This window comes from Lethenteron reissneri, chromosome 21 (genome assembly GCF_015708825.2).
Source record: "Lethenteron reissneri isolate LAM-NWPU_2019-01 chromosome 21, ASM1570882v1, whole genome shotgun sequence".
In the NCBI taxonomy this organism is placed as follows: Eukaryota; Metazoa; Chordata; class Hyperoartia; order Petromyzontiformes; family Petromyzontidae; genus Lethenteron; species Lethenteron reissneri.
This window is the reverse complement of record NC_083799.1, coordinates 534890-562873: the sequence shown is the minus strand read 5'-3', so window position 1 is coordinate 562873 and position 27984 is coordinate 534890. Positions and strand designations below refer to the sequence as shown.

Sequence of the window (27984 nt, the reverse complement as noted above, 5' to 3'; positions counted from 1 at the left end):
AGAGGCATAGGGTCTACACGAGTCGAATGCAGAGTGTGTAGCCAGAGGCATAGGGTCTACACGAGTCGAATGCAGTATGTGTAGCCAGAGGCATAGGGTCTACACGAGTCAAGTGGAGTGGGTGTAGCCAGAGGCAAAGAGTCTACACGAGTTAAGTGAAGTGTATAGTCAGAAGAATAGAGACCACACGTTGTATCGTGACACGTCAAGATTTAATAAAGAGTGTGTTACCCGTCAAGGAGTTCCTGCCGTCATTTCCAATACTTCACAGGTAACAAGCTGAGATTAGGAGCACTCCTTTTAAGAGTGAGATCCTCATCTCAGCTCGTTACCTGTATAAAAGACACCTGGGAGCCAGAAATCTTTCTGATTGAGAGGGGGTCAAATACTTATTTCCCTCATTAAAATGCAAAGCAATCAATAACATTTTTGACATGCGTTTTTCTGGATTTTGTTGTTGTTATTCTGTCTCTCACTGTTCAAATAAACCTACCATTAAAATTATAGACTGATCATTTTTTTGTCAGTGGGCAAACGTACAAAATCAGCAAGGGATCAAATACTTTTTTCCTTCACTGTAGCTCTTTTTAATAAGGATTCTGGCCACAAAAGCTCAGTTTAGAGACCCAGAGGCATTGGGTCTCTGTGTGTTTATGTTGTCTGTCTCTCTTTGTGTGTCTCTGTGTTGTCTCTCTCTGCTTGTGTGTCTGTCTGTGTGTCTCCATGTCTGTGTTTTGTCTCTCTCTCAAATGTAGTTCTACCTGATGACGGTTGCTTGTGTTGCAATCGAAACGTCGTATTCTATTATTTAATTTATTTTCTTGTATAACTTAATTTACTTTATTTTGAACCAGAGCAGAGGATTTGAAAAAAGAGTCGTGAAGACTCTCGTATGGACCTAAGTGTTGAAATTTGGACTGAGTAAAACATTGTTGAACGTCTTGAGTTGTGGGTATAGTGGTATGGTGCAATATTCAGAAAGTCAGTTGGATTGACAGATTCATAAAAAGGTTTTTGGGTAAAATCGCGTTATTTATAAATGTGTCGCAAAGCCTACGTGTTAAACTGGATTGACAGAAAGAGTAATTAGAAAGGTATTTAACAGGAGAAGAGAAGTCTAATTACTATAGAACAGGGGTCGGCAACCTACGGCTCCGGAGCCGCATGCGGCTCTTTACAGGCTGCTTCTTGACGATGAGTACAGTATGTACTCAGATGCATTGCGGCTCTTGAAATACTGAATTTTGTACCGAATTGGAAAGAAATGGCTCTTCTTGTTATTTTGGTTGCCGACCCCTGCTATAGAACAATAAAGTAAAGACACTAGATGCATATTGGGCACATTCTATATATCAATCTAATACGAATGCACCTGTCCTCGCTTCATTGTGTTATTCACTTTTTATCGTTTGTTCCATTTCCTTTGTTACTGTCCACGTGTGTGCTCCGCAACGTCTGCTTAAATACAACGGTGCACTGCTTTTCATGGTCAAGTTACGATTTCAAAAGCACTCCCACACACTCTCATTAACCACTACATCCATTTTATTCCAGTCTTGTCATCACTAGCTGTGCTATGTGTTTGCATTTTTCTGTTGTGTTGCCCATGTGTTGTCTCTGATAGACGTCTCCAATTGTTTCGTTAACTTTTAATTCGTGACTTTTTGTTTATCTGGTATTCATTTTGCCCAACTTCGCAGCTTTCCTTTTGAGCTCTTGGAACATTTCCTGTAGTTCATCTGCGTTGGATGTTATATAATGGCTCATCTTTTAGTCATTGATATTTATGCAAGTGTGTCTGTCATCCAATTAATATATTATTGCGAAAAACTTCGATGAAAGTGTTACCGTGACTGACTGTATTTCAGAAATTCATGTACTGCCAGTGTAGTGATTCCATTTTTGTAGATTTTTTATTATTCGTAAAGATCAAAAATATATTTTATCTAGACCTTTGTCACAGTTTGGTGATTGCTTCAATTTATACTGAGTCAAATATGTTTTTATAGTCTACAAAGACGAGGCACAATGATATTAGAAATTAATTACTCTTTTCCAGAATATTGATTATAGCATGCATGTGATCGATGACAAGAGTTTGCTGCTTTACGTGCGACATCTGGATCCTCATCCTCTCTTTCTGCTTAGAAACTGTATGATTCCTGGGGTTTATAAGTTTTTTTTACTTTGCAGATGTGTACAAAATGTTTCCATAATTTTAGGGTTCTATCTCACGTATTATATTTACATCGTTCCACCTCAGGAATATAATTTGTCAATTTCCAATTGTCAACCTTTTTGTTGCGTTCATGCTCACATTGCTTCAGTTATTTTTGAGTGGTGTTATTTTTCCAAATCAATTCAGAGTTCATTTATTTGTTATTTTTCCAAATCAATTCAGAGTTCAGTTATTAATAATTTGTTTATCTTTATGTAACTCTCTAGAAAAGTTATTTGTGTGGTTTAAAACAAATTTCTCTTTGCTTTCTAACCTTTACTCCCACTTTCAATGCACTATCCATTGCTATGATAGTAAATGTATCATTTAAAAGTTGACATTCATTTGATTTTACTCCTCTCGGCATTGCATGTGTTGCTTAGAGTTATTCTAAAATCAGCTACCTGCTAGCCTAGCTTAATGATGGTAACTATTTTGATTTTAACTCTAATTAAAACTCAACCCATGATTCAATAACACTACCTGTATTTAAGCAGTTTTTCCTCATCTTGGCCATGTTAAAGTACTACTTGAATCCACACCAGCCTGAGTACAGAGATCTCTCTGACCATTGGGAGGTTGTTTACCTTTTGGGCCTATCGACGTCCTCTTTCCTAGTTTGCTTGTTTTTGAAAAAGGCATTCATTTTAGTTATTTATTTTCAAATCTGTAACGCTACAAGTTAAAGATCATTTAAATATCTGATTTCACACGATATTACCCAAATACTGAGGATAAAATACATTCCATTGTAATGGCTGACTTTAATGTAAAAGTAGGTAAATTATAGAGTTGAGAGGATTATTTGTAGGTTTGGTAGTGGAGTGAGGAATGAAAGGTACGCATATCTTAGAAGTATGTTGGATTTTAATATTATTGTTTAATCAAAAGTCATATGCTATATATAAATTAAATAATTAGCATATGCCTTACAATGACTTTATAAAAAAAAATCCATGCAGCACTATTGCTTTGCCGCACAATTAGCCCACATACCTTCAATCCCATCTGGCAATTCACCTCTGACGGCTTTAATATAATCCTGACTAATCTATAACAACGTCCACTCTCAGTCCAAACCACCGCAGTAAAAAAATACTTTATACCCTACCATATTACAAATATGTTTAGTAACGGTAAACCAGGAGAGGTGATTATAAAATTAAGTAACTGTATCATTAAGTATAACACAAAGCATGTATTCATGGGATAATCCAGTGGAAGGCGTAGTGCTTGTTGATCACTGTACACGTATGTCTCAGAATCCTGAGGTTGCTGCTATGCAGTCCCGGGCTTCTCCCTCGTGCCGGTTTAAAGCCATTTCCACCCAGCAATTAATATGACACTGCCGTTGTGCGCCATATCCATACAGCCTTCCAGCACGTGCCGGATCGCGGCGAGTGTTTACCGCAGAGCTCCCCACCTTAAATTGGGATTAACAACAAAAGGAGGAGAGCATGGGATGGGGTTCGACACTGAAAACCCAATCGCTACAAAGCAACTCGTATCACCAGAATTGAGAGAATATGGAAATGTATTTGTCATGTGATTTTTGGTTCTACCCGAACATCCCCCTCTCTTCCACGGCCCAGCTGGATGGTACATCCCAGTAATGACGGGGAGAGCGAGTTTGACATTTGCTGTTTGTTTCTGAGCCGCTGAGCGTTGCCCGCTGCTGCTGAGGAGCATCCGCTTCCCAGGCTGATTGAGCTGCCAGTTAGTGCGCTAATGCGAGTGAGCACAAAGGGACCGGGATGTCGCTAAACAATGCCCGTGTAGCTTCCATTTAAGCTCCCATATGCCGGCCTTGCGTATTCTAGGTGCCTTCTCACTGCCTCTGTCGCCCAGCCCGCTGTGAAGCGACCAGAACAGCATACGAGCAGTGTGTAGACCCTCTCGTCCTCGGCATCACCTCTCGGGTTTCCGAATATCTGCAGTGGTGTCAATGTACCGTAGTGTCAACAGTGGTTCTACCATGCGCACTTGACATTGCTCGTCCAGCTGCCCCAATCCTGCCCTCCCTCCAAAGCCTATTCCATCGGTGTGCTTATGTTAGGATATAGATCCCCTGCTCCTATAGCTAAGCACTGGAATTCTGCAATTTCCTCGACATTCTTCCTCTCTGTTCTGGAGCTCCTGCTTCTCAAGCTTGTAATCATGACGACTGCCAAGGATGGTGCACCGCTACAGGAACAGGTACAGTGCTGTCGGTGTACAAAGCACACCTAGTCCTTGCGCACGTTCACACAAGCACATGCAAGCATACACATGCAGTAACGTTGGCGGAACGTAACGTGCTAGTAGACAAATGAACAAGATCATATCCACCAACTCATTTCCAACATCCAGCTGCAGCGCACCTTGTAATGAATACAACTGCTCGAAGGCACAGCCACATACTACACAGCATTATCCAATTCACACACATAACACAATCACACAAATTGCCAGACACACTAACATGGTCAAACAAACTCTCTCACCCACGCACGTGCATACTAACGCAGTCATATGTGTGCCCGCGCACGTACATACAGGCACATCCAGCACACGCGCACACACGCGTGTGCTAACTCAATCGCACTCAATCACACGAGCTTTGCACGCACGGGTTGCACGAACATACACGCCGACTCTTACAGACAGCAACCATACAAACATTCAGGCGCATGGACATACGCGCATGTCTGCAGAGGATCGGGCAAATACGGTATTCAAATGGCTTGTGCAGATATTGCATCCCCACATGTGTTGATTTCAGAACCATGGACAGTGGCTGCTGAAAGCTATACGCAGTGATTTGTACAGGATATTTGTTTGTTTTCTTAAAGATGAATAACGATGATGCACATCATCGTTATTCAGAAAAGTTGTCATTTTCTGGTGGGACTTGCACGCTGATTTCAATTCAATTAATGTCATGTCACATTTCAAGTGTAAATTTTGCATGCTAAATAATGTACTGAACAAAAAATGTGGCTTACAACTCAAATGGGAATAGCATAGTGCTCATCTACAGTTTATTTCTGAGCTCTTGGTGGAAATTCCACATTCCTATTTTCGGGTGGGGGTTGTCCGTCGGACAACCACTGCTTCTCACAAAGCAGTACTCCTTTTATTGACTGAATGAGTCTAGACTGGTGTTCGTTATCGTTTCGTTGCATTGTAATTCTCACATTTGGTATGTGGGATATGAGAATGGTATGCAATGACCTCTTATGAGTGTCACAGCATTTTTTGATGTTCACTCTACAGCAGACAAAAAAATGGGGTAATCAAGCTGCATACAAGTTTGGACAGATGTGGTATCCGTCGATATAAGCCGCGTGCAGACTGCCCCGATGTTGAATGTTCTGGCCACTAAGCCACCAGGCACTGTATACGAACTAATGTACTGTATACACTGCTCTGAAACAAGTGTATACAGGATAACTCCTCTTATCTGTTTATTATGACATTACCTACGACTCATATTATTCTAGGGAGATGTAGGGTACACGGAAGCTCTTCTTGCCACGGGCCTAGTTTTCCTATTATTTCTCATTTTCGGCAGTATTACCCAACTATCATAGCGGAGTGGCTTCCTATTACCTGCAATTTTTTCGCGTGGCAAATTAATCATATTGCCCGCTGGGTTATGCGCAGGTAATGAGTGTTACGTCATCCTATTATCTGTAATTTTTACTCCGCAGATAAAATCGCAGATAACCCCGCAGATAGTAGGATCTGTGATATTGGTTTCCCATATCACCGTGCATTAGAGGTCTCTTTTACGCTCTAAAACCATTCTAATTTTATATTTTTCCACGTCTATTTCAATTGTGCTATTGGCACCATGTCAGTCAGCAATCTCGCAGAGCAGTGTGTCCTGCGTGTCAGACAATGACTGCGGCAGAGATTTTTGACAGGGTTTCCCCCCAAAATCCTTTAGGGGTCCTTATAATTAACACAGTCGGGTTTGCATTGTCCTATACACCCTGTTATGGGACTGTTTGCCTCATAACAGTGACACCAACATGTTTAATCATCAAGAGTTAAAATGTAGCCAAATCAGACACGAATTCTATCCTGTACGATGTTTTTTTTTGGCAGTAAATACTTTAGTGACTGCGCTGCCATCCTCTATTTGCTACACTTCAGAACCTCGTTTAATCGTGGGCGGGGGCCCAAATTTGAAGCCATAATCTCAGCAGTGGCAGCACCCCCCCTACTTGAACACCGAAACAGATGTATACTGTGCTGCATTATTGCTTTATGGTACATATCGCCACAGTATTCACTTCATCCTATCCTTTCAATAGTTTAAATAGTCCAAATGTGCTTCGGGGGTTGTTGTTCATCTCTGGGTGGCTCTGAGACAGTGGAAAGCATATGCTGTATTCTAATGAGGGTGGTGAGACTTTCCCATAGGATGACCACGACTGGATTTACGCAGCGTAGTACTGTACAGTACATACGTCATTCATCCTGGAAGGATCACTGTCTCGGTTAACCCTTGAACAGGATTTGAACTTTTGACCCGATTGTTACCAAGTTTATTGAGATGATGAAAATAAATACTTTTATAGCTACACTGAGTTCTCTGTGGGTAGGCAGCAGGTGCTGGTGTCATGGAGATCGTACATCTTTACTTAGACCGGAGGAATCTGATGAGCTATGAAGCTCTTTTTTCACAGATGTCCAAATACTGATCCCCGCCATCACAAAGTGGAATTTGCACCACGAGTTCAGGCCACCAGCAGAGATGAGTAGAGCATCTCCATCACTTGCACAGGGGGACTCTGGCTTTATTTTTGTTAACTCTTACTGTGTGCACAATACAGTGCTTAATATAATATCTATTGTATTGTCCATACTTATAAGAGAGCTCACCGTAACCTTGATGATGCATCTTTTAAAAAAACTCTTCCAAGGTAATCGATAGAGTTCTTGCAGCCGTGCTACACAATAAACACCACAGCATTTTTAGATTAGTTTTTGTCTTTTGATTCCTGCTTGGTTTTACCTGTTATCAATTTCTGTGTGTTTGAAAGGATATAACTTTTCTTCAAATTGATTGACAGTGTAAGGGCAATACACTGAGGGAAATTTAGCGGCCAGTAACTCCAGTAACTCTAATATTCTGTATCATTGTGTTGCTGTGATGGTTTGTTGGAGTGCCTGGCATATGGTATACAGAAGACAACACTGCTATTATTTTTTTAAAGTGAAAAGTAAATATTCTTTTTTTATGCTCGTATAAATATTACAGCATGGTCTTCAACATTGTTGAAAAGTACAATGGAAACTGCCCATTATGGCCTGAAGTTACGTATGTTTGCAACGTAACACTAACCTTGCTGCATCAACTCCACTTACAGTATTTTCCAATAATGAGAAACTGATGCGCAGGCAAAAGTGTCCTTTTTAAATTGACATTATGTAATCAGTTATATTTAGTGCATCGTGCACAAATCAACTTACAGTGCTCATGCACAAAATGTAAACCCAGGATCCGACTTAGATGTCCAGGTAACAACTCGATTATGCTGGTGGTGGCCACTTCTCATTTTGCCACCACTAGATTTTGCCAACTTTGTCTATTTATGATGGAGCAAAAAAAGCCTCTCATTGTTTTTGCTCTATCAAGGATTCGATTCACGTGCTATTTTGAGTCTCCCCTTGTTCTACTTAAAAAAAATATTCCAAAGTATACAATGTTATATCACCAATGAGACAACGTGGAAGTTTCTTAAATTTGGCAATTTAATACTCTTTCTAGATAATTAGTGTAAATTAGATTTTGGTTGTGTGAGTTGCACTGCCTTAACACGTTACAGTACGTATAGTTAGGCATGAGTAAGTTACTAAGTATGGCTTGTGTTGTTGTGTGCAATCGTGTTTTGTATACCATATGTGGATCTTGACATTTGTTCAAGTGGGTTCCAATGTATGAAGCAGTTTTCAATGAAGCATGCTGACTGCTGACACGTTGAACTATGCTGCTACTTTGGTGACGTGGTGATGTTTTTATTTTGGTGTACACTACTATGCAATGGTATGTGTTTGTGTGTTTGTGTTTGCATGCAATATACTCCACCTGTGTACATCGGTTTGTGTTTCTCGTGTTAGCACTGGGTTTTATTTTCATATTGGTCTACATCGTTGCATTATTCACTTGGTTGGGGATGAGTCTACCTGGTATGTGCTGCTAATGGTGTGTATTCTTAGTGCATGCTAATATTTAGACATGCCAGGTGATTTTATGAAAAAGACGTTTAAGCTGGTGAGGTAGTTGGTGTGCTTGCATACATATTTGGGGTTGTCAGTCTGCTAATGGAATTCAGAAGTGAGTGTCTTAAAAGTGGTGTGGCTGAATAGTATCAAATGCATGTAATCCATTGCTTTGGGAGAAAGGGTTGGTGGATCATGCACGTTTCATAATCTATATATATAAAATCTCAAATCTGTCTGTCTGGCGGTCTGTCTGTCTGTGTGTGTGTCTGTGTGTGTGTCTGTTTGTCTGTGTGTCGCCGGACCATACGCAGTTTCATTGGACGAAATGTGAGGGATTTGCGAGACGCAATTGGTCCGTTTGGTTTTCCACGGCGGTTGCCCCTGGCAATGGGTAGCGACGCATTCGCTGCGGGGTGGACGCCATTTTTAATTCCCGTTAAAAATATGCGCACGCATTAACACGCGACTCTGAGGTAAATTCATCAAAGTTTCACGTCCTCTTCACTCCCCCCCCACACCAATGTGTGCAATTACTATTATAGGGTCAGTAGATAATAAAATTATAGCGATTAGACAGTATTATTGTAGCGCGGGGGGGGGGGGGGGTAAGGGCCCCAGTACCCAGCCTCAGCCAGGTGGGCAATTTAGGCGAGGCCGGAGGCTCTGCACGGTACTAGGCCTCGACACCCCACCACACTATAGGCCGTACATATTACTGCACAGCGGCCGAGGAGATCGTGGCTGGGGGGGCAGGGGTAGCAGCCCATCTGTGTATATATGTAAGGTTATTAAGAAATATTTTTTTCACCCGGGCAACGCCGGGTACTTCTGCTAGTGTTCTGTAAAACTCCAAACCTGCTAGCTATATACTGAACAGGAGATGGCAGTACAGCAAATGGGTTTGTGACCTGTAATATTTTCTCCGTGTTTCCCTCAGTTTTTTCCCCACATGCAAAACGCTAATGAATAGGCCAAGTATCCCATATGATGACCACCATTCACCTACCCTTCTATCTGGCAACAAACTGACACCTTTTTTTACAAGGAGTCATGTTTGCATAGACCACAATACCTGCAGCCATAATGCAAACAAAACACATAACTCTGATAATATATGCACTCTCCTTGGAGTTAATTGGTCCACACCCGAGACAGCTTTCCTTAGAGCCTAGTCTCACATGGGTTGGACCAGATGACGCCGAAAGGCGCACAACTCAAAGACAATGCACCATCAGAGTATGAGAGCTCGGGGTAAGCATTTACACCATTGGAACCTCATTTTCCAGTAAAAAATATGATAATTGGGTTTTTACCCTTCTATCTGGCAACAAAACTGACACCTTTTTTTTACAAGGAGTCATGTTTGGATTTTAATGTTATTGGTTTAAAATGTATAACAGATGAATTGAGCACTCTAGCCACAGCACCACCTGGCTAGATATTAATGGTAAAACAAACAACGATTATTACAATTCTTTAAAAATAGTATATCGATAGTGCAATCTGATAACACTATTTTGTGATGCTGTAGTACAAACTTTGAGCTACAATTGTTGGGTATTCAAAGTCTGCCACAATAGTATCATTAAAAAAACCTATACATTTTTCCTAATTCTGTATTTTTTATTTTATTGGTTATTACTAGACTTGTATGCGTAACCCGCCGAAATGATTTGTACCTCTTTAATTCCATTCTCTTCAATGGTTTTAATGTGGGTAAACTGAATTATAGTATTGTTAGACCTCCAAGGATGGAGGTCGAGTGCCGGCATGTGTGATGGTTGTGTACACCCCATGAAAAATACATGATGCCAGCATGAAGCCTGCTGGTGGGTGTCTAGCCTTGCACTATACACTCGCTACTTACTGATAACATTTTGCCCAGCCATGAAATACAAGGCATTATTCTTGGGAGATTGCCATAAAAAAACTAAAATAACTTCTCTTTTCTGAACATAATATGAATAAATTTTGACTTAAATTTGGAGAAAGAGTTAATCAGTTTTCTAATGGAATCTATTTTCTTAATAACTCTACTGGCATCAGTCCAGTCAGTAGGTGAGAGGCTGGAAGTCCATTGATTTTAATCTTGAACTGGCTGTTACTGCACAACATTGTCTTATTCTAATTTGATCACGGCAAAGCCTCTGCACTTGTATGTATGTGACCTTTATTGCGTGTAATGTGTTTGGCACTGAATTCTAGCGGTGGTATTTCATTTGAAAATAACTTTCATTCAAAACAAAAAGTCAGCACATTAACTTGTGACGATAAACTGTAGTACAGTGCTATGAATATAGAATGGATGCATTTAAAAGACCAGCTTATACAAAATGTCATGCTTATTGTATAATAATTGTGGAATATGTCAGCATCCCCATACTCGACCAAAAAATGGTTGATTAAAGGTCCTGAGCAGGTCGTGGAAATCCATTATTATTACGACTTAAACTAAATTTTATGAACCCCTCAGTGTGAATGAGCTGCATTCATCCCTAATCAGGGGTGAACTCGAACATTCGATTTGTGAATTCAGAATCTTAATTTAGACTGGAGGAATCTGATGAGCTATGAAGCTCTTTTTCACAGATGTCCAGTAAATTGAGTGCTCTCACCACAGTACAAACTGGCCAGGTAAAATAACAAGCTTCCCAACAGCGTCATGCTTACAACTTACTTGTCTTGTGGTTTCACTAGTGTTAAAATTGTGTTGCACAAGACGGTAAATGTGCATCTTCATTTTGCTGAGATGCCTCCACAATAGCGTTAGAGTCTTAGAGCTGCTATCGTTCATCCACATTTAAATCGGCGCCTGCTTGGGTGTCGTTGTGTTTAATAATTACTGGATATGCGACTGACAAATGCGATGATTGCAAAAAAAGCAATAAGCCATCATGAGGTGCACAGAGAGGGACAGAGGAGAGGGTATTATCGGGCGGTTGCAGCCTGTGTGGGCCAAGGTGTGCGCCTGCACCGATAAGTGCTGTGTAATGAAGTGCCGCATATACTGACGCCCCCATCCGCATGCTTACGAAGGCGTTTGCTGTTGCCAGGGAAGAGGTGAGTGGGGGATAAAGCAGTGCGAATTTTAACAACTATTTTGTTTTATTTTCAGCCGTGACAAAGCAAGTTCACATAAGCATTGGCAAAATCAGTAGCAGCAGCATGCATTTGGTGTTTTTCACGGTCATGGTAATATATTTTTTGCATTTCAGAATTTGTAGATAATTTTGTCATAATGATAGATCTATTTTTTTAAATGAAAATCAAATCTATTTCGCTATTTTCTGCAATTGGCCCCTTTCACGGTTTTATTTTATGCATTTCCATTTCGCTAAAACGATTACTGGAATCAAATACTATCTGTCAACTATTTACTCCTGGTGATAGAAACATTTTATATTGTGCATTTTATTTTGAACCGAGTTGTCAATCTGGTAGTTAAAGATAATACACAAATGCATGCTTAATTACCTGTGTCATCCTAATTTCCGAAGGCATTCGTTGTTACGACCAGACCTGCATCTGGTGCACCAATCTGCCTGCGGTGCTATCAGCTGTGCTCAGTTGGCATCGGGGACATTGAAGGCAAAAGCAAAAGCACGTTCTGTTAATATATTCTGCTGTGTTAGCAATATACCCCTTTATACCCATAATACGAATACAGTACAGTACATGACAGTGCTTTGTCAATCAACTTCTGGATTAAAGTTTCCCCACGCCATGTCAGTCAATAGACGTGTATGACCATGCTGGCCAGTGTTCGTTTGTGTGAAGGGTGAGCCAGAACCAGTTCACGTGTCACTGATAGTCATGGCAGGGAATCAAGCTCAGGTTGCCCGGTTCATAGCACTTTGTGCGAACCACTGCGCCACTGCTTGACCCATAAATTGTAAAAAAAAAAATCACAAGAATCCATGCTTCAAGAAACATTGTGAAGTGCCTATGTCCATTTGTGGTCCTGAGACAGTGGGATGTTGCACGTTCCTTTAGTAGAGAGTGGTCCCTCTAAACAACAAGTAACATTTATGTCCTGCTAAGTGATGCTGCCTCACCAGCTAGTTCTCATTGTTAATCCCGGGGCAATGATGATGATCGTCGTGCCGATTAGGATAATTGTGATGGTGGTGATAGTGGTAATGGTCGTGATGGTGATGCTGATGGTAGTAATGCCGGTAATGACAGTGGTGCTGATTGTGAAGATGATGAGTGGACCATGACAGCATTTTAAACATACGGTTTCCTCACAGATTGGCATCTCTGTAACTCAATCAATTAAGCTACAGTATGTCCCAGCTGAATAGAACAGTGGCACCGTGGTTAGCACACTGCGCTAATAACCCCGCGACCTGAGTTCTATTTCCAACCACATCTAACATTAGTGGCGAATGATATCTGAACCAGTCTTGGGTCTACCCCTTCACCAACCCATCTGCAGTAACCAGCATGGGGAAGTATGCTCAAGCATCCCATATATATGACCAACATGGAATGGGGACTGGGGAGCCCTTCATCCAGCAGTGTATTGAAAAAGAGCATCTAATGACATCCCAGCCACATGACTAGTACTGCATTGGCCTATAACACACCCTTACAAACACAGCTATCAGCTGTGTAGTGAATGTCATGCATCTGTGCTGTCACAAAAGAATACACAGTAGCACTTTTACATATAATTTTTAGCCACGATGAATAAAGGTCAATTGCCCTGTTCCTACACATGCACTGCAGTCGATAATGCTAATTTAAATTCCTGAATTTAATTTTAAATTATCCGTGATGGTTTAATTTTGGTACTATATTACAACATCTAATATTTTTTCTGTTTAGAGTTCACTGGAAGGTCGATCCTAACAATATGTGAAGACTCAACTAAAACTGTGTTCCTGTAGCATTTTAACCTGGTGGTTGTGGTTCCTCGTTACTTATGTACAGTAATTAATACTGGTAGGAACGAAGTGGACCAGCCTACAATAGATTATATCGTCCGTCCGTCCAATGTCCGATTACGTGTAGCAACATCGCCCCCTACTGAAAACACTTGGCATGACCCTACAAAACCTTTAGACTCTGTGAGGCTTTCCTGGCTAAACAAGTGTAACATTCCCTTATAATTCCCTCAGATAGCTTTTAATTAAAACATTCAAATTAATTAGGCTTTCCTGGCTAAACACGTGTAACATTCCCTTATAATTCCCTGAGATAGCTTTTAATTAAAACTTTGAAATTAAATAAAAAACTCACAGCGCCCTAAAGCCTACAGCTAGGCCTAAAGCCTAGAACTATGCCTCAAAGTCTTTCTTCGTATCGTACCCCACGTGTGTGAAAGGGAGTTAATGTTTAACAATGTTACATTCCCTGATGTTTTAAAATAAAAACATTTACATTTAAAGCTTTTACATTAATAATTAAAACATTTAAACTATACATTAATAATTAAAACATTTAAATTAAAAATTAACTCACAGCACCCTAAAGCCTACAGCTAGGCCTAAAGCCTAGAACTAGGCCTCAAAATCTCCCTTCGGATCGTCCGATTAGGTGTAGCAACATCGCCCCCTACTGCAAACACTTGGCAGGACCCTAGAAAAACCTTTAGACTCAGTGGGGCTTTCCTGGCTAAACAAGTGTAATAATACATTATGTTTATATTCTTTGGTTATTCGTTCCTACCAGCCCACCCCGCAGGGTCCTGTTTATTTTGCTGAATTAATTTAATCTGTGATCTCTATTGTAGAAAGCCTCCATTGAGTTTCCAAGGTTACATTGGTGTACACGTTAAATGTGACCTCTGCATAGCAAAATATGAGATAACATAATACTTGACATGGATAAGTAGTTAAGCGTCCAATCTGAGGCAAACAAACACTGAGCTGAACGCATGATAAACAGACAAACGTGTGCCAAATGGTGTTCAATACAAACTTAGTATGACGTTCCATTGTGTTCATGGGTAAAAATCCAACAATATTGCAGAACACCTCATGCTTTCTCCGCGACGGTTTCACCCATAGGAGGCTGTCGCCACTCAATTGCAGCCGCACGTGGAATCACCAACGACACCAACGTTAATTTAAGCAGGAAATGGACGTCAAAAGGCTTGCCCATAACCAGTGTTATGGAAACCATAGCATTCCCATAAGTATAAAGGTATCCAAGTTGTAGCATGGCATCGGCGCCATATACCATTTTCAATACTGATAGAAATAGATTTAGTTCTCACATCTCCTCGCACACATAGCCACTTTCATAAATGAACAGTGTGCGTCTTCAGCATGCGCAATTTTTCCATTATTACACGTGGTATAAATCTCTGTTGGCCATGAATATTAAACACATCTGTCTTGGCAATGGGAAGGATTTGCACATACCTCTACATTACATCCCTGCAGGGTATGTACTGTCATTAGCGTGAAGGTCAATTGGAGGTGTGCTGAGCATGGAGAGCATGGTGGAAATGATGAGAATACTTAGCTCGACGGACTCTCCATTTGTCTCGCTTTCCTGGTCCAATGTAAAAATCAGAGTGCTGATGTGAACTATATCTACACTGTCTTTGCAAGAGGCGTTATCGCAAAGGTTCATGCCCACATCCCGTGATGAGCCCGGGAACTTGACATTGCGATGAAGCTGACAATCTAAGTGCATCCTCCCTCTGCAATTTACCCATACCCAGGCAGGGCCACCACTCAGCTGAGGGTCAATTGGGAATTTTTGCTTCAGGGTGTTAAGTCCGGTATGTAGTGTATGACATTGCTTAAAAGTACAGAGTTTTGGCCTCAGCCTGCGAACCAATGACTGCACAAAACACCCTATTTTATTGAAATAAATTGTTTATTTAGCAGATTTCATATCTGTGGATAACAGGCTTATTGAAGTTATATCAGAATACGTTTTTTGACATCGACTTCCTGGAGCTTTTCTACATCAACGTGTGCTCACTATGAACTTTTCAAATTATGGCTTCATTTCATATTATAATTCGAATAGCTCGATTTAAGTAATTTTGTTTAAACAGTTGCCTTTCTAATATCAGTAAGAACATCTTTAGACACCAACAATGCCTCACCACTCTATTCATGAACATGAATGTAATAATGCAGTGTTAATAATAGTGAGGTGTTTTAGTTCATTGTTCCTATACCAACGCCCGTGCAGTTTCTTCAATTGTACCACTGAGGACAAAGTATGCAGTCAATCGTTAAAACTGCTGCGTAGCTTCTACACTCCCGCATAGAAGTAGACCAGATGGCTTGGCAACGTTGCGGAAAATAATTAAAGGCAAGGTGCCCGCATGTTTTTCTTACCACTGCAAAATATGACAGTAGTATCTCACTCTGTGACATCTCCCAGTGTAATAAAACTCTATAATTCCTCTAATAAAACTCTGTCTCTTTCTGTGCAGTAACTGCATGCAGTTCAGAAACTCTGCATAATAAATCTCTTCCTATGTAACAATGCTTTGCGTCACTCATGGACTCAATCACTCACTTACACTGTCTTTCCCTTCCAGTGTCAACCCTCCCCAATTCAGCACGTGAAGACGACTGCAGATAATGCTATTACTGTACTGTATTGTATGGAGTAATTAGTACAGGCTGTACAGCACAAACCAGTGCCATGGGCTGAACTGTTACGTCTAAAAATGTCAGGAGTTTAAGATGTGTATCGCATGGCAAACATTCTCCAAGTCGATTGGGAGTCTCATTGGCTGCAGAGCACAGCTTGTTTTAGCAAATGTTTGCAAAAAAAATTTTCTCCAATTCAAAACTTTTGAGAACTTGACTTCTGCTTATCTCTATGACCTTATTTATTTATACTCTTATTCTCACTCTCCCAAAAAAAAAATACTGCCTTCTCAAACTGTCAACAATCTAAGAACGAATTAGTCCTTATTTCTTTGCAGCTCAAATAGTTTGGATTTGCTGTGCCGTTACTGCTTCTCTGTCTTGATCTTTCAATAATATACATACATTTTTCAATGCATTACATGTTCTTGAATTTATTTGATCTACTTTGTGTAAATGACAATTGACAAGAATATACTTGATTACTTATGTAATGGTTCGATAGAGGCACTTACACTCGTGTGGATGCAACACTATTTAACACAACTGCAACACAATTGCAACACAACTGCAACACACCCTACACCTAAGGTGGTAACCACCGTATATTCTTTTTTATTTTAAAGATGTGCTCTATTATTTAAGGTACATAAGTTATTCTGCTCTAAGAGTTCATTTTCAAGATCTGTCCATGACTTGTATTCATGTAATTAGGAAGGTTATATCTATTTTTTCGACTCACTTATATTTCAATTTTCTTATCTACAAGGGTTCCCTTCGCAAAAGCATTGTTGTGTTAATGGGCTCCTACAGGATTTTCAATAAAGTGTTTTATTTATTTGATTTATAATGGTAGAAGCAGTGGCGGGCCGTGTATTTTACATCTAGGCCTTCAGTGCTATCCTCCCGCAATTAAACCACCTTCGAATAACCTCACCATGACACTAGGGCTATAGTCTATTGTCATTCAACGTAACCACCCCATATTCACAGTGACAGTAACCTTTATCGAATGGAATAAGGTGATTTAACACGAGGTTCAACACCTATAAGAGTTACAATAGACTAATTGCAGAGACATGAATACTTGCTTACTGAAACCATCAAGGATGTACCACTATTAAGCAGTATGACAAGATGCTGCATCACAAATAGACATCGCATAGCCAAAATCAATGTCATTACCAAAGAAACAAGAACAAACTCACAACAACCAGTCACATTTATTCATACGACCACCAAGCAAGCAAAAATTCCGTAAAACACAAATAACACAATCAGGATGACAACAGGCTTCCCACAGAAAAAAAAATCTATAGCACTACATCTAAAAATCTCAACGTCACGAAAGAAAGTTTTAATAAATTTTAGGTGATGCTATGTTACGTGCTAGCTAGTTTTACTTCAGTTAGCTAACTGGCCCTCCGATCGCGCCACACAAAAAATGCTAACGTGGCTAGGCCAGCTAGAAGGCTCCGGCGTGTCAAAGCATACGCCCAACATGGAAAACTCGAAATCTGGTTGGTTAAAACAGGACCCTGCGGGGTGGGCTGGTAGGAACGAATAACCAAAGAATATAAACATAATGTAGTATTACACTTGTTTAGCCAGGAAAGCCCCACTGAGTCTAAAGGTTTTTGTAGGGTCCTGCCAAGTGTTTGCAGTAGGGGGCGATGTTGCTACACCTAATCGGACGATACGAAGGGAGACTTTGAGGCCTAGTTCTAGGCTTTAGGCCTAGCTGTAGGCTTTAGGTCGCTGTGAGTTAAATTTTAATTTAAATGTTTTAATTATTAATGTAAAAGCTTAAAATTTTAATGTTTCTATTTAAAAACATCAGAGAATGTAACATTGTGAAACATTAACTCCCTTTCACACACGCGGGGGCACGATACGAAGGGAGAGTTTGTGGCCTAGTTCTAGGCTTTAGGCCTAGCCGTAGGCTTTAGGTCGCTGTGAGTTAATTTTTAATTTAAACGTTTTAATTAAAAGCTATCTCAGGGAATTATAAGGGAATGTTACACTTGTTTAGCCAGGAAAGCCTCGTTAATTTAAATGTTTTAATTAAAAGCTATCTGAGGGAATTATAAGGGAATGTTACACTTGTTTAGCCAGGAAATCGTCACTGAGTCTAAAGGTTTTTGTAGGGTCATGCCAAGTGTTTGCAGTAGGGGGCGATGTTGTCGGACGGACGGACGAAATAATCTATTGGAGGCTGGTCCACTTCGTTCCTACCAGTATAATATGACGATCAACAACATCGTCCCCATTTGATTCAATAGAAGAGGGGATTCACTCGACATTCTGAAGGCCTCAGGGTAGATTTTTCACCCGGAGAGGCAGAGACAGCACAGGTGGAAAATCTGATTGGATAAAAGCTCTAATTTATGAGCTGCACTGGAAGCAGCGCAACTGTGGGAGAGAGTAGCAATGGAATGATGTTAATAGACTGATGGGAACGAACTTTGTAAAATACATATAGCAATAATGAAAATATATATGAAATTATAAAAAATATTATTTTGTGATTCTGATCATCTCTAGGCCAGCAGAGAAGGCCTTGCTGGCCCTGACGGCCCGCCTCTGGGTAGAAGTATATTTATAAAATGGGCATTTATTACGTTTTATATTCATTACATTCACTTCTTCGTACCCTCCATTGCTTTATCACTTCTCACCACGCCTCCCTCCCTTCATTGTCAGGAATCAACAGCCAATGGGGAAAAAGGATGGATTTGCTGCATTGATGTTAGTAGCCTGAAGCTACTGAGATGCCTCATACAGTAGTGTATAACATTTCACATTTTACTGTACTCAGGAATGAAAATTAATCATATTTTCACATGAACGTATGTTTTTCTCTTCTCATTAAATAAATATAAGCTCAAAAGCATCAGCTATTACCGCAAGCAAAATGTATTTATGAATATAAAATTCATTTCAGCGACACAGTAATTATGATTTATGCACCATAATCCACATTGATATGAAGGAAATTTTAAAGCAAATGTTTCACAGACCATGCAAAATTATTTTTATGTAGATCTTTTTAAATGAAATAAGGCTACATAATAAGCCTAGGCAAATGCAATAATAAATGTATGCAAACCGCAGGTATTTGTGGTGCTGTTCCAAAATGTTAATGGTGATGGAGTCATTGGGCATGAGATGAGATTGGATATGACTGAGACTTAACTGTGTTCCATGAGTGCGCTGCAAAGCATTGGTGCACAGATCATTGGGCCATGTGGCCTGGTTAGCATATTTGTGAATCACTTATCTATGGTACCTCCCAAAATTCAGTGCAAATGAGACTAATAATGAGTGGTAGTAGGCTTAGCAGTAACATAAGCATCTTTGCAAATAATAATTTGTGTGTCCCTTAATCACATAACTGATACGTGGCAATGTGGAAGTATTTTGCAATTTAAAATTCATATCGTGCTGTGTTGCAGCTGTGCAGGGAGTGTCTCTTTCAGAAGCATGAGCATGCAGCAGTAGTAGCATAAGTAACGGCACATTGAGCCTGCAATTCACGTGGATTGGTTGCAAATCAAGACACCTTCCTTGCATACACAGCCCCCATGGTTTTGTGTCCGATGTATGAACACGTGTCAGATGAACAGCAAAATGAGGTCATTGGAAGAAACGCATTGTAATGTTGCCAAGCAGTGTCACTCTTCGGTGCAACATTTGTAAGACAGAAATATATACTAAAGAGAATGCTAATTAAGTGTTAAATGAAAAGATAATTTTAGTGAGAAATCGTGCATTTATGTATTGTGTACTTTGAATCGCCTTAATTCTTTTCATGATGGGAAGCCTCAATATTTTTTACGCTTTTCCAGGAGCATGCTGCAGAGAGAGAGAGAGATAGAGCTATAGACAGTCTGAGACACACTCAGGTGGAGATACAGAGAGAGAGACGCAAATTCAGAGATACACACGAAGAAACACGCAGATGCGTTCACACAGATATGCTAACACACACACAACATGTACACACACAGACGCACAGCCGGTCTTTCTCAAGAATACACACAGAAAACTACATATAACCTTGCAAACATAGACACAACAACACGCGCACACGACACAAAAATGAACACATGGATGAGCCCACACACAAAAACATATGCGCCTACGAACATATACTCACATGCGCAACATACGCGGGAACACAAACTCACAAAAACACACGTGGACATGTATTACAATATCAAACGATTCAAGTTAGGAGGGAATTACAAATCCCATCTATCATATGAGTTTCTATTTTCTATTTTATTTTATCAGGTAAATCCCACTGAGCTATATCGTTTTTTTCAGAAGCGACCTGGCCATAAATGATCACACAATTAAATGGCTTATGATGTGAAAATGTATAGCAGCCAAATACTCTAAACGCATGTTTTTCAATGTGGAGGGAAAAACAGGAGGACCCAGAGGAAAATCCACGCAACCACAGGGAGAACATGCAAACTCCAAATGTTATCTTGATGATGGCCTCACAACAGAACAATTTGTTCATGGCATAACAGTGGTAATTGTCAATGTCCCCTTTACTAAAATGAGCATTGGGCGGAACTCATCTCCATTGGTGGCTCTGAACCCGGAGTGCAAATTGCTCATCTCTATAGCAGGACATATTTCCTCCATAAATTTGAAACGGTTTAATTTAATTTACATTACTTTTCTAGTTGTGACACGAAATAAGTGATGAAATTGCGATCCTGTGCAGAGTGTTGTGCCTTTATACGTTAATTCCTCTTTTTTTATCTCTTCTGTTCCCTTGCAGTGATGACAGCAAAATACAAATTACTTGAAGCATCTTATTTAAGAAAAATGCTTTGGCTATTTGATGAAGGCATGGTGAAATGAAAGCATAAAACAATGAAGGAACATGTCATTAAATAAAATACAGAAATAATTGTAAATTAAAAGTTCTATAATCTGTATAATTTTACTAAAATAATAGCAGAGGCTGTAAATTAAAGTAGTACACTATAACACACATCCTGGAGCTTAGAATTGGCTAATAACATTTCAATTGAATAAAAAATCAACAGATTATGCATATAATTTAGGTTTTTAAAATCAATGTCTCCCTTCTCAAATGAGATTTCGCGTGGTGTGCATCTCCACTGGTGGTCTTCAGCAGCAGAAATTCCTATTTGTGTCATAAATTCCCACAAAGGTGCACTCAATTTTACAACTGGAGGAAGGAATAAATAGATAAGATGACCTCTAACCAGGATTAGATCTCATACACTGCCAATTGAGGGCTGCACCAGCAGAAACACCTAGGCAGGTGAAATAGAAAAAAATGACAGAGTTCTAAATATAAAGTACTTTAATACTATGTTCGAATATATAATATGTAACTATGAATATGCTTACAAAAGTTCAAAGGCGTTCAAAACATTATCTTGTATCTTATCTATATAAGAGATGACAATACATAGCTGGATACCATTCCTTAAGGAATGGGTGATTATAAGCAGCAGATATTACATTCGCACGTACTTTGATAGAATATTATGCAAAATCGCAATATTCTGACTCCCTCCCATATTATAGAATTACAATATAATTGCAAGCAAGTGAAACACGCAGTGGTAGCAATTAGTGATCACATTGACTTTGCTTTTCACCGTGTGATAATGAGTTGCTTGCAGAGCTATCCGTTCACCACAAGTAGAGAAGAACTGACTGCATAGCCTTGCAACTGGCAGGCACTCTGTGCTTCGCAGACTCTCACACTGGTCGTATAATTAGCTAATCCACCACCAGGTTATCTCAACAACGCAAATCTATAAACTAAGCCCAGGAGTCTACTGAACCACAAGTTGACGTTCATGCCGAGTGACGATCTATAGCCAAAGTGAGGAGGGGGAGGGGGGATTTAATTATATGCCTTTACTTCTTTGCAACTTTGGCTTCTGCTTCCCTGAACGAACAATGTATGTTGGTTAAAGTAATGATCATGAAGATCATTTGCACAAAAAAATCAGGACGGAAGACAAAACCCATGGGATCTTTCGTAGATAATTTACAGATGGATGTGCAGTAAGAAAATAACTAGATGCAACCACATCTGCTCCCCAGATAAAAGCGAAACTGACTGAATATTGAAGATACTACTCTTTGGTTCAAAACAAGTATTGAAGATACTGTATGACTTTTTTATTTGCAGATTGTAGACATCAATAGCAATAAAACCTGGTTTAAATCCACATTGACAATAACAGAACAATGATTCCACAGGGTAAAACAGATCGTGAAATTTTAAGATTAAAAATGTTTACTTATTGGCAATGTTCGTAATGGGACTATAATTTGAATATTTTTGTAGCGTGTGTAACAAAAAAATATATTATCGTCAATTTTTAACAGATGCAGTAAACATCAGTGTAGTATTAATGTTGAAAACAATACAACCTTTAATTTTTCACCCTAGAAATGGGAATATGTTCTGACCTATTCTTAGGTTTTTTCGGTAAAGTCACGTAGGTAAAACATTAAAATTAATCAAAGTAAAATGTTGCCGATCATTGCTACAACTCGGTGGGCTCTCATGAAATTGTCTTTTCCGAGACCAAGGTTCTCTGCAAACCTCCTGGCTACCATCAAAGGTTTGTACACGAAGCCATACAAATATACAAACACAGACATAATTTCAACCGTGATGATGGTTACAAACTGAGTAACCATTGGAAAGATGTGATTAACCATGCAAAAAAGATTTAACTACACTTATTTGGACCATCTTATTTGACAGAAAACTATTACAGGTTACTGATAGACAGCCAGTTTTGTTTTACCATGTTTAGCTTTCTACCAGGTTAAGCTTTCTTTTTTCACACTTTTGTTATGCAGGCCAGGCGTAGTCACAAACCGAACCTCTCCATAATAAAGGCTCAGTCTTTTGTTATGCAGTCTATTCATAGTCTCAAGCCGCACCTTTAATCATTGGAAAGATGTGATTAACCATGCAAAAAAGATTTAACTACACTTATTTTAACCATCTTATTTGACAGAAAACTATTGCAGGTTACTGATGGACAGCCAGTTGTTTCACCAGGTTTAGCTTTCTACCAGGTTTAGCTTTCTTTTTTCACACTTTTATTATGTAGGCTAGGCGTAGTCACAAACCGAACCTCTCCATAAGAGGCTCAGTCTTTTGTTGTGCAGTCTATTCATGGTCTCAAACCGCACCTTACCATAGTAATAAATAGTGGGCCATTCCTGCCCCCCCCCCCTCAACCATTATATATACGGAGTGGTATCTCCTGTAATCTCTCATTTACTTGATACAGCTGTCGGGCTGTGACGGTTCCACCTGAAGACGGAGGCTTGTGTTGCCTCCGAAACGTCGTGATTTTTATTTTATTTTACTTTTATTAATTTTAATGTTTTACCTACGTGACTTTACCGAAAAAACCTAAGAATATGAATCCTTGCAGTCACGAAAGCTTCAAATATATGTTCTGACCTACAGCAGTAGATCAGAACTTGTTCAATTAATCCCATTTAAGATTTCTGGTAATATAAATGCAAGGGGTGTGGGTACTTAGGGTATGAGGTTGTGATGTTAGTGGAATTATTTTTTAATTGTTTCCAATTTTGTAGAACTTATAAACATTAAACCAATGATATTTCAATGCAATGTGTCATTGACTGAAAGAGGGAATGATGAAGTAGTGATATTCTATAAAATTAGTCATTTATTCTAATGCAGAGATATTTGTGTGAAGTAATTTTTACGTGGTAAATGACCTGTAAAAGAATTCCCTAATTGAAATAGTCTGCATATTAAACAATGGAAATTATAGTCTCAACATTTCTGTGCATCTGTATCTAGGGCCGAAGTGCAGGCAAACCCTTTTGTCTTTAATTTATTCCAGTAAGTCTACACCATGTACCAAGGCCCACACAGGACCGTGGAATCCCAAAGCTTACCGTGATATCATCATATTCTAATGTAAGGTCAGTAGGTTTGAACTCTGGGATCGTGACTTATTATAGTTATGCAGCAACAAGGTAGCTCTCAGAGCATGTTTCAACTATTTCAGGGCTTTTGGCACATATTTTTGAGGTTTTATTGCTGTCATATCAGTGCATTTATGGGAATGTAATATCCAGGTCAACTGACTCACTGTTATGTGGGCCTTGTTCCTAACAGGACCCTGCGGGGTGGGCTGGTAGGAACGAATAACCAAAGAATATAAACATAATGTATTATTACACTTGTTTAGCCAGGAAAGCCCCACTGAGTCTAAAGATTTTTCTAGGGTCCTGCCAAGTGTTTGCAGTAGGGGGCGATGTTGCTACACCTAATCGGACGATACGAAGGGAGAGTGTGAGGCCTAGTTCTAGGCTTTAGGCCTAGCTGTAGGCTTTAGGCCGCTGTGAGTTAATTTTTAATTTAAATGTTTTTATAATTTATGTAAAAGCTTTAAATGTAAATGTTTCTATTTAAAAACATCAGGGAATGTAACATTGTTAAACATTAACTCCCTTTCACACACGCGGGGGTATGATACGAAGGGAGAGTTGGAGGCCTAGTTCTAGGCTTTAGGCCTAGCTGTAGGCTTTAGGCCGCCGTGAGTTATTTTTTAATTTAAATGTTTTTATTATTTATGTAAAAGCTTTAAATTTAAATGTTTCTATTTAAAAGCATCAGGGAATGTAACATTGTTAAACATTAACTCCCTTGCACACACGCAGGGGTACGATACGAAGGGAGAGTTTGAGGCGTTGTTCGAGGCTTTAGGCCTAGCTGTAGGCTTTAGGCCGCTGTGAGTTAAATTTTAATTTAAAAGTTTTAATTAAAAGCTATCTGAGGGAATTATAAGGGAATGTTAGACTTGTTTAGCCAGGAAAGCCTCATTAATTTAAATGTTTAATTAAAATCTATCTGAGGGAATTATAAGGGAATGTTATACTTGTTTAGCCAGGAAAGCGTCACTGAGTCTAAAGGTTTTTGTAGGGTCATGCCAAGTGTTTGCAGTAGGGGCGATGTTGCTACACGGACGGACGGACGGACGATATAATCTATTGTAGGCTGGTCCACTTCGTTCCTACCAGTATAAAGTTAGAAACCTGACTGGCAAATGTACTGTCAAAAGGTCCCATTAATTTTGTTTTGCATACGTTTAAAATAGAGAGAGGAGGGTGACTTTATCAACAGCTGGTGATGATGTCATACACGCAGTAATACCTGAATAAAGTTGAAATACCTTTATATACATGTGTTGATAATCACTTTAGAGGCATTTTGTGATAACAAATAAGTGCAATGTTTGGAATTACAGAGCGACAGAAAACAATGATCAGGGAAAAGCACAAATGAAACACATTCTATTGATTGTCCATGAAAGTAAGTGGGCTTGGGCAGGAGAAACCATCCTCTGGAATGAATGGTGGGCAATGGATTAGACAAGTAAGGTAATGACAGTGAAGGTCGTGCTCATTACACACGAAGTGCTTGCCTCAAATGAACCAGAATACCTTGCTGATCTCGTCAAGGAGCATAAACCATCACACAAATTCCGGCCATCCTCACAGCAGCTTTTGGCTTACCATCGAACAAAGGCGGTCACTGCATAGCGCACTTTCAATTACGCTTCTGCGGCCGTCAGGAACGCTCTTCCTTCCGATATTAGGAAACCACTGAAGCTATGCACTTTTAAATCTAGATTGAAAACGAATTTCTTTAGAACAATTTTCTGTGTTTAGTTTGTTGTCCTTCCCCCGCACCTCCAATTAGTATGGTTGGCTACATACAGTGAAAAAGAAGTTTAACATACATACGTACATACACAACAGTGGAAACGTCCAAGAAGTCGACCTCCGTGAAGATAGAGCAATAAGATGAACTCATGTGAGATGCATTGGGGCATCGATTCTTAGAGATATCAAAACCATAAGTCAACGAGCATCATAATATATCCATTAGAAGTCTCTCTTATCTGACTGCTCCCATCAAGAGCGCAAACTAAATTAGGTAGAATTTAAAGACAATTATCAGAAAATTTACTCTCCAAGCATTATTTAGCAATAAAGAAAGGGAATTGACCTTAAGCGACTGCTTTAAAATTTTATTTTCAAATGAAAACGTGTTTGCAACACCTTTAAAGATATTTTTTATAACAATAAAACCCATTTATATTCCGAAAGAAAATATATATTTCCTTTCCGTTGACAATATTCGCCAATGATATGTAAACTAGCTAATGTGTGGCTCTAGCAGGACTTGTGCTGCCTCCCTTTGATGCATTGCAGCAAGATGAGTCGGGAGTCAGATTAAATAGAAAACTTCTACAAAGGCTTCCCAGCGTCTATACACGAAACCCAACTGCCAAAGCTGTCAATCCTGACACAATGTGTATAACTTTGTTCTTGCACTGACTGATCCATCTATCTTTTTTACATGCCCCTAGAGGTGACATTTGAATGTTGGTTGGGCAAACAAATGTGCTGAAAATAAAACTGGAGTAGATAGGGTGCTCTCAATGCCAAGATGATCGTACATATTTTCCTTATTGATATCTATATTTTTGCTGTTATCTAAATATAAACTAACTATGGGAGTTAAAAAAATCACTAGATACAGTATGAGCATAATATATAAAAAATGGTCCACATTAAGGTCATAGGATTACATTTTACTGAACTACACATACTATAGATGCTAGTGTATTGCTATTCCAGCTGAATAGCCAAGTATTTATGACATTGGTTCAAATTGCATGTGGTCGATGGTTTGATTCCCTCTATTGCTTAATAATTTTAGAGGTGAATTAGTTAACAATAAATAATGTTCTTTATTTAAATCAGATGGCAATCCATTAATAAATGTCTTTCATAAGGTAGACCTGGAGTGAATACGACCTTGCAACAAGGCAAGATAAAATATAAAGTAGCATCATATCAACATTTTTGGTGGTGAATAGAATATTAATTTGAAAATGTTAGTGTCTCTCTGCTCAAACAAATGTTGGTTATGTTAATTTTGGTTAGAGACCATAAACCAACAGTGGAAACCCCACATTCCCAATGTAGAGGTGAGTCTCTAAAGAATATCAGCCTGTTGTTTTTTTACAAAATAAGCTTGTTTTATTGACCCTTTATGGTTAATTGTCTGAGTCAAGTTTCAAATGGCATTTGAATTCACAAACTTCAAATTGTGATATGAGTGCTCTGCCACAAACACCATAATTTTTAATATATATTGTATGAAGTATTGTCAATAACAATTATATGTGACACTGGACATTTTAATTTAATGTGTAGTGTCTTCTCCCCACTCTTATCTACCTTTCACCTCGCTTATCCTGCACTCAGCAGTTCTGCTCTCAGCGACTCCGCACACAGCGTCTTCACACACAGCGTCTCCTCACACAGCTTCTCCACACACAGCGTCTTCGCACACAGCGTCTTCGCAAATAGCAACTCTACACCTCCACCGCTGCCCTCACCTACGGTCCCTCAGACCCGCTCACCCGTCTGTCCCGGGCATTCGCCCGGCGACGGCGTGAGGGTTGAGGTTGCGTTGACGGCTGGAGCGGCAGCGGCGAGATGTCTTCACACTTGGTCCCCGGCAACAACCCCCCGCTCTGCTCACGCACACGCCCTTATATTCCTCTGCTAATCATCCGAGACCTCTCGTGCGTCTCTTTAAGCTCTCGCTAGGCTGGCGCCTGTTGGCCCATCAATCAACCCTTATCTCCCGTCTCCCTGGCAACACCTCCGGTGTCAGCGTGCACAACTGGTCGACCCCGTTTGCACCTGCTTCGCCCCTTACAACTGCCGGTTTGTCCGTGCAAACCTCACACGCACCTGTTTGCCCTCAGTTGCCCTCGGTTATCAGTGCGCACCGCGTATTTCACTACGCTACAAATGTATGCCTCATAGCCAGTATTTCATATGTACAGTGAGGGAAAAAAGTATTTGATCCCCTGCTGATTTTGTATGTTT

The 27984-nt window shown here is 39.7% G+C and overlaps 1 protein-coding gene across 2 annotated transcripts in view; it reads left to right on the top strand.

The window, feature by feature from the left end:
* The window catches only part of LOC133344998 (inactive dipeptidyl peptidase 10-like), a 543079-nt gene that overhangs the window by 279477 nt on the left and 235618 nt on the right, over positions 1-27984 (top strand). The window contains exon 1 of one of the 2 annotated variants that reach the window (XM_061555334.1): positions 3633-4414. The exons of the other annotated variant lie outside the window; for it this stretch is intronic. Within the exon in view, the coding sequence (XP_061411318.1) occupies positions 4268-4414 (147 nt within the window). The 5' untranslated portion in view covers positions 3633-4267. Of the gene's footprint in view, positions 1-3632; positions 4415-27984 lie in introns of those variants that run through there. 2 annotated transcript variants of the gene reach the window in all.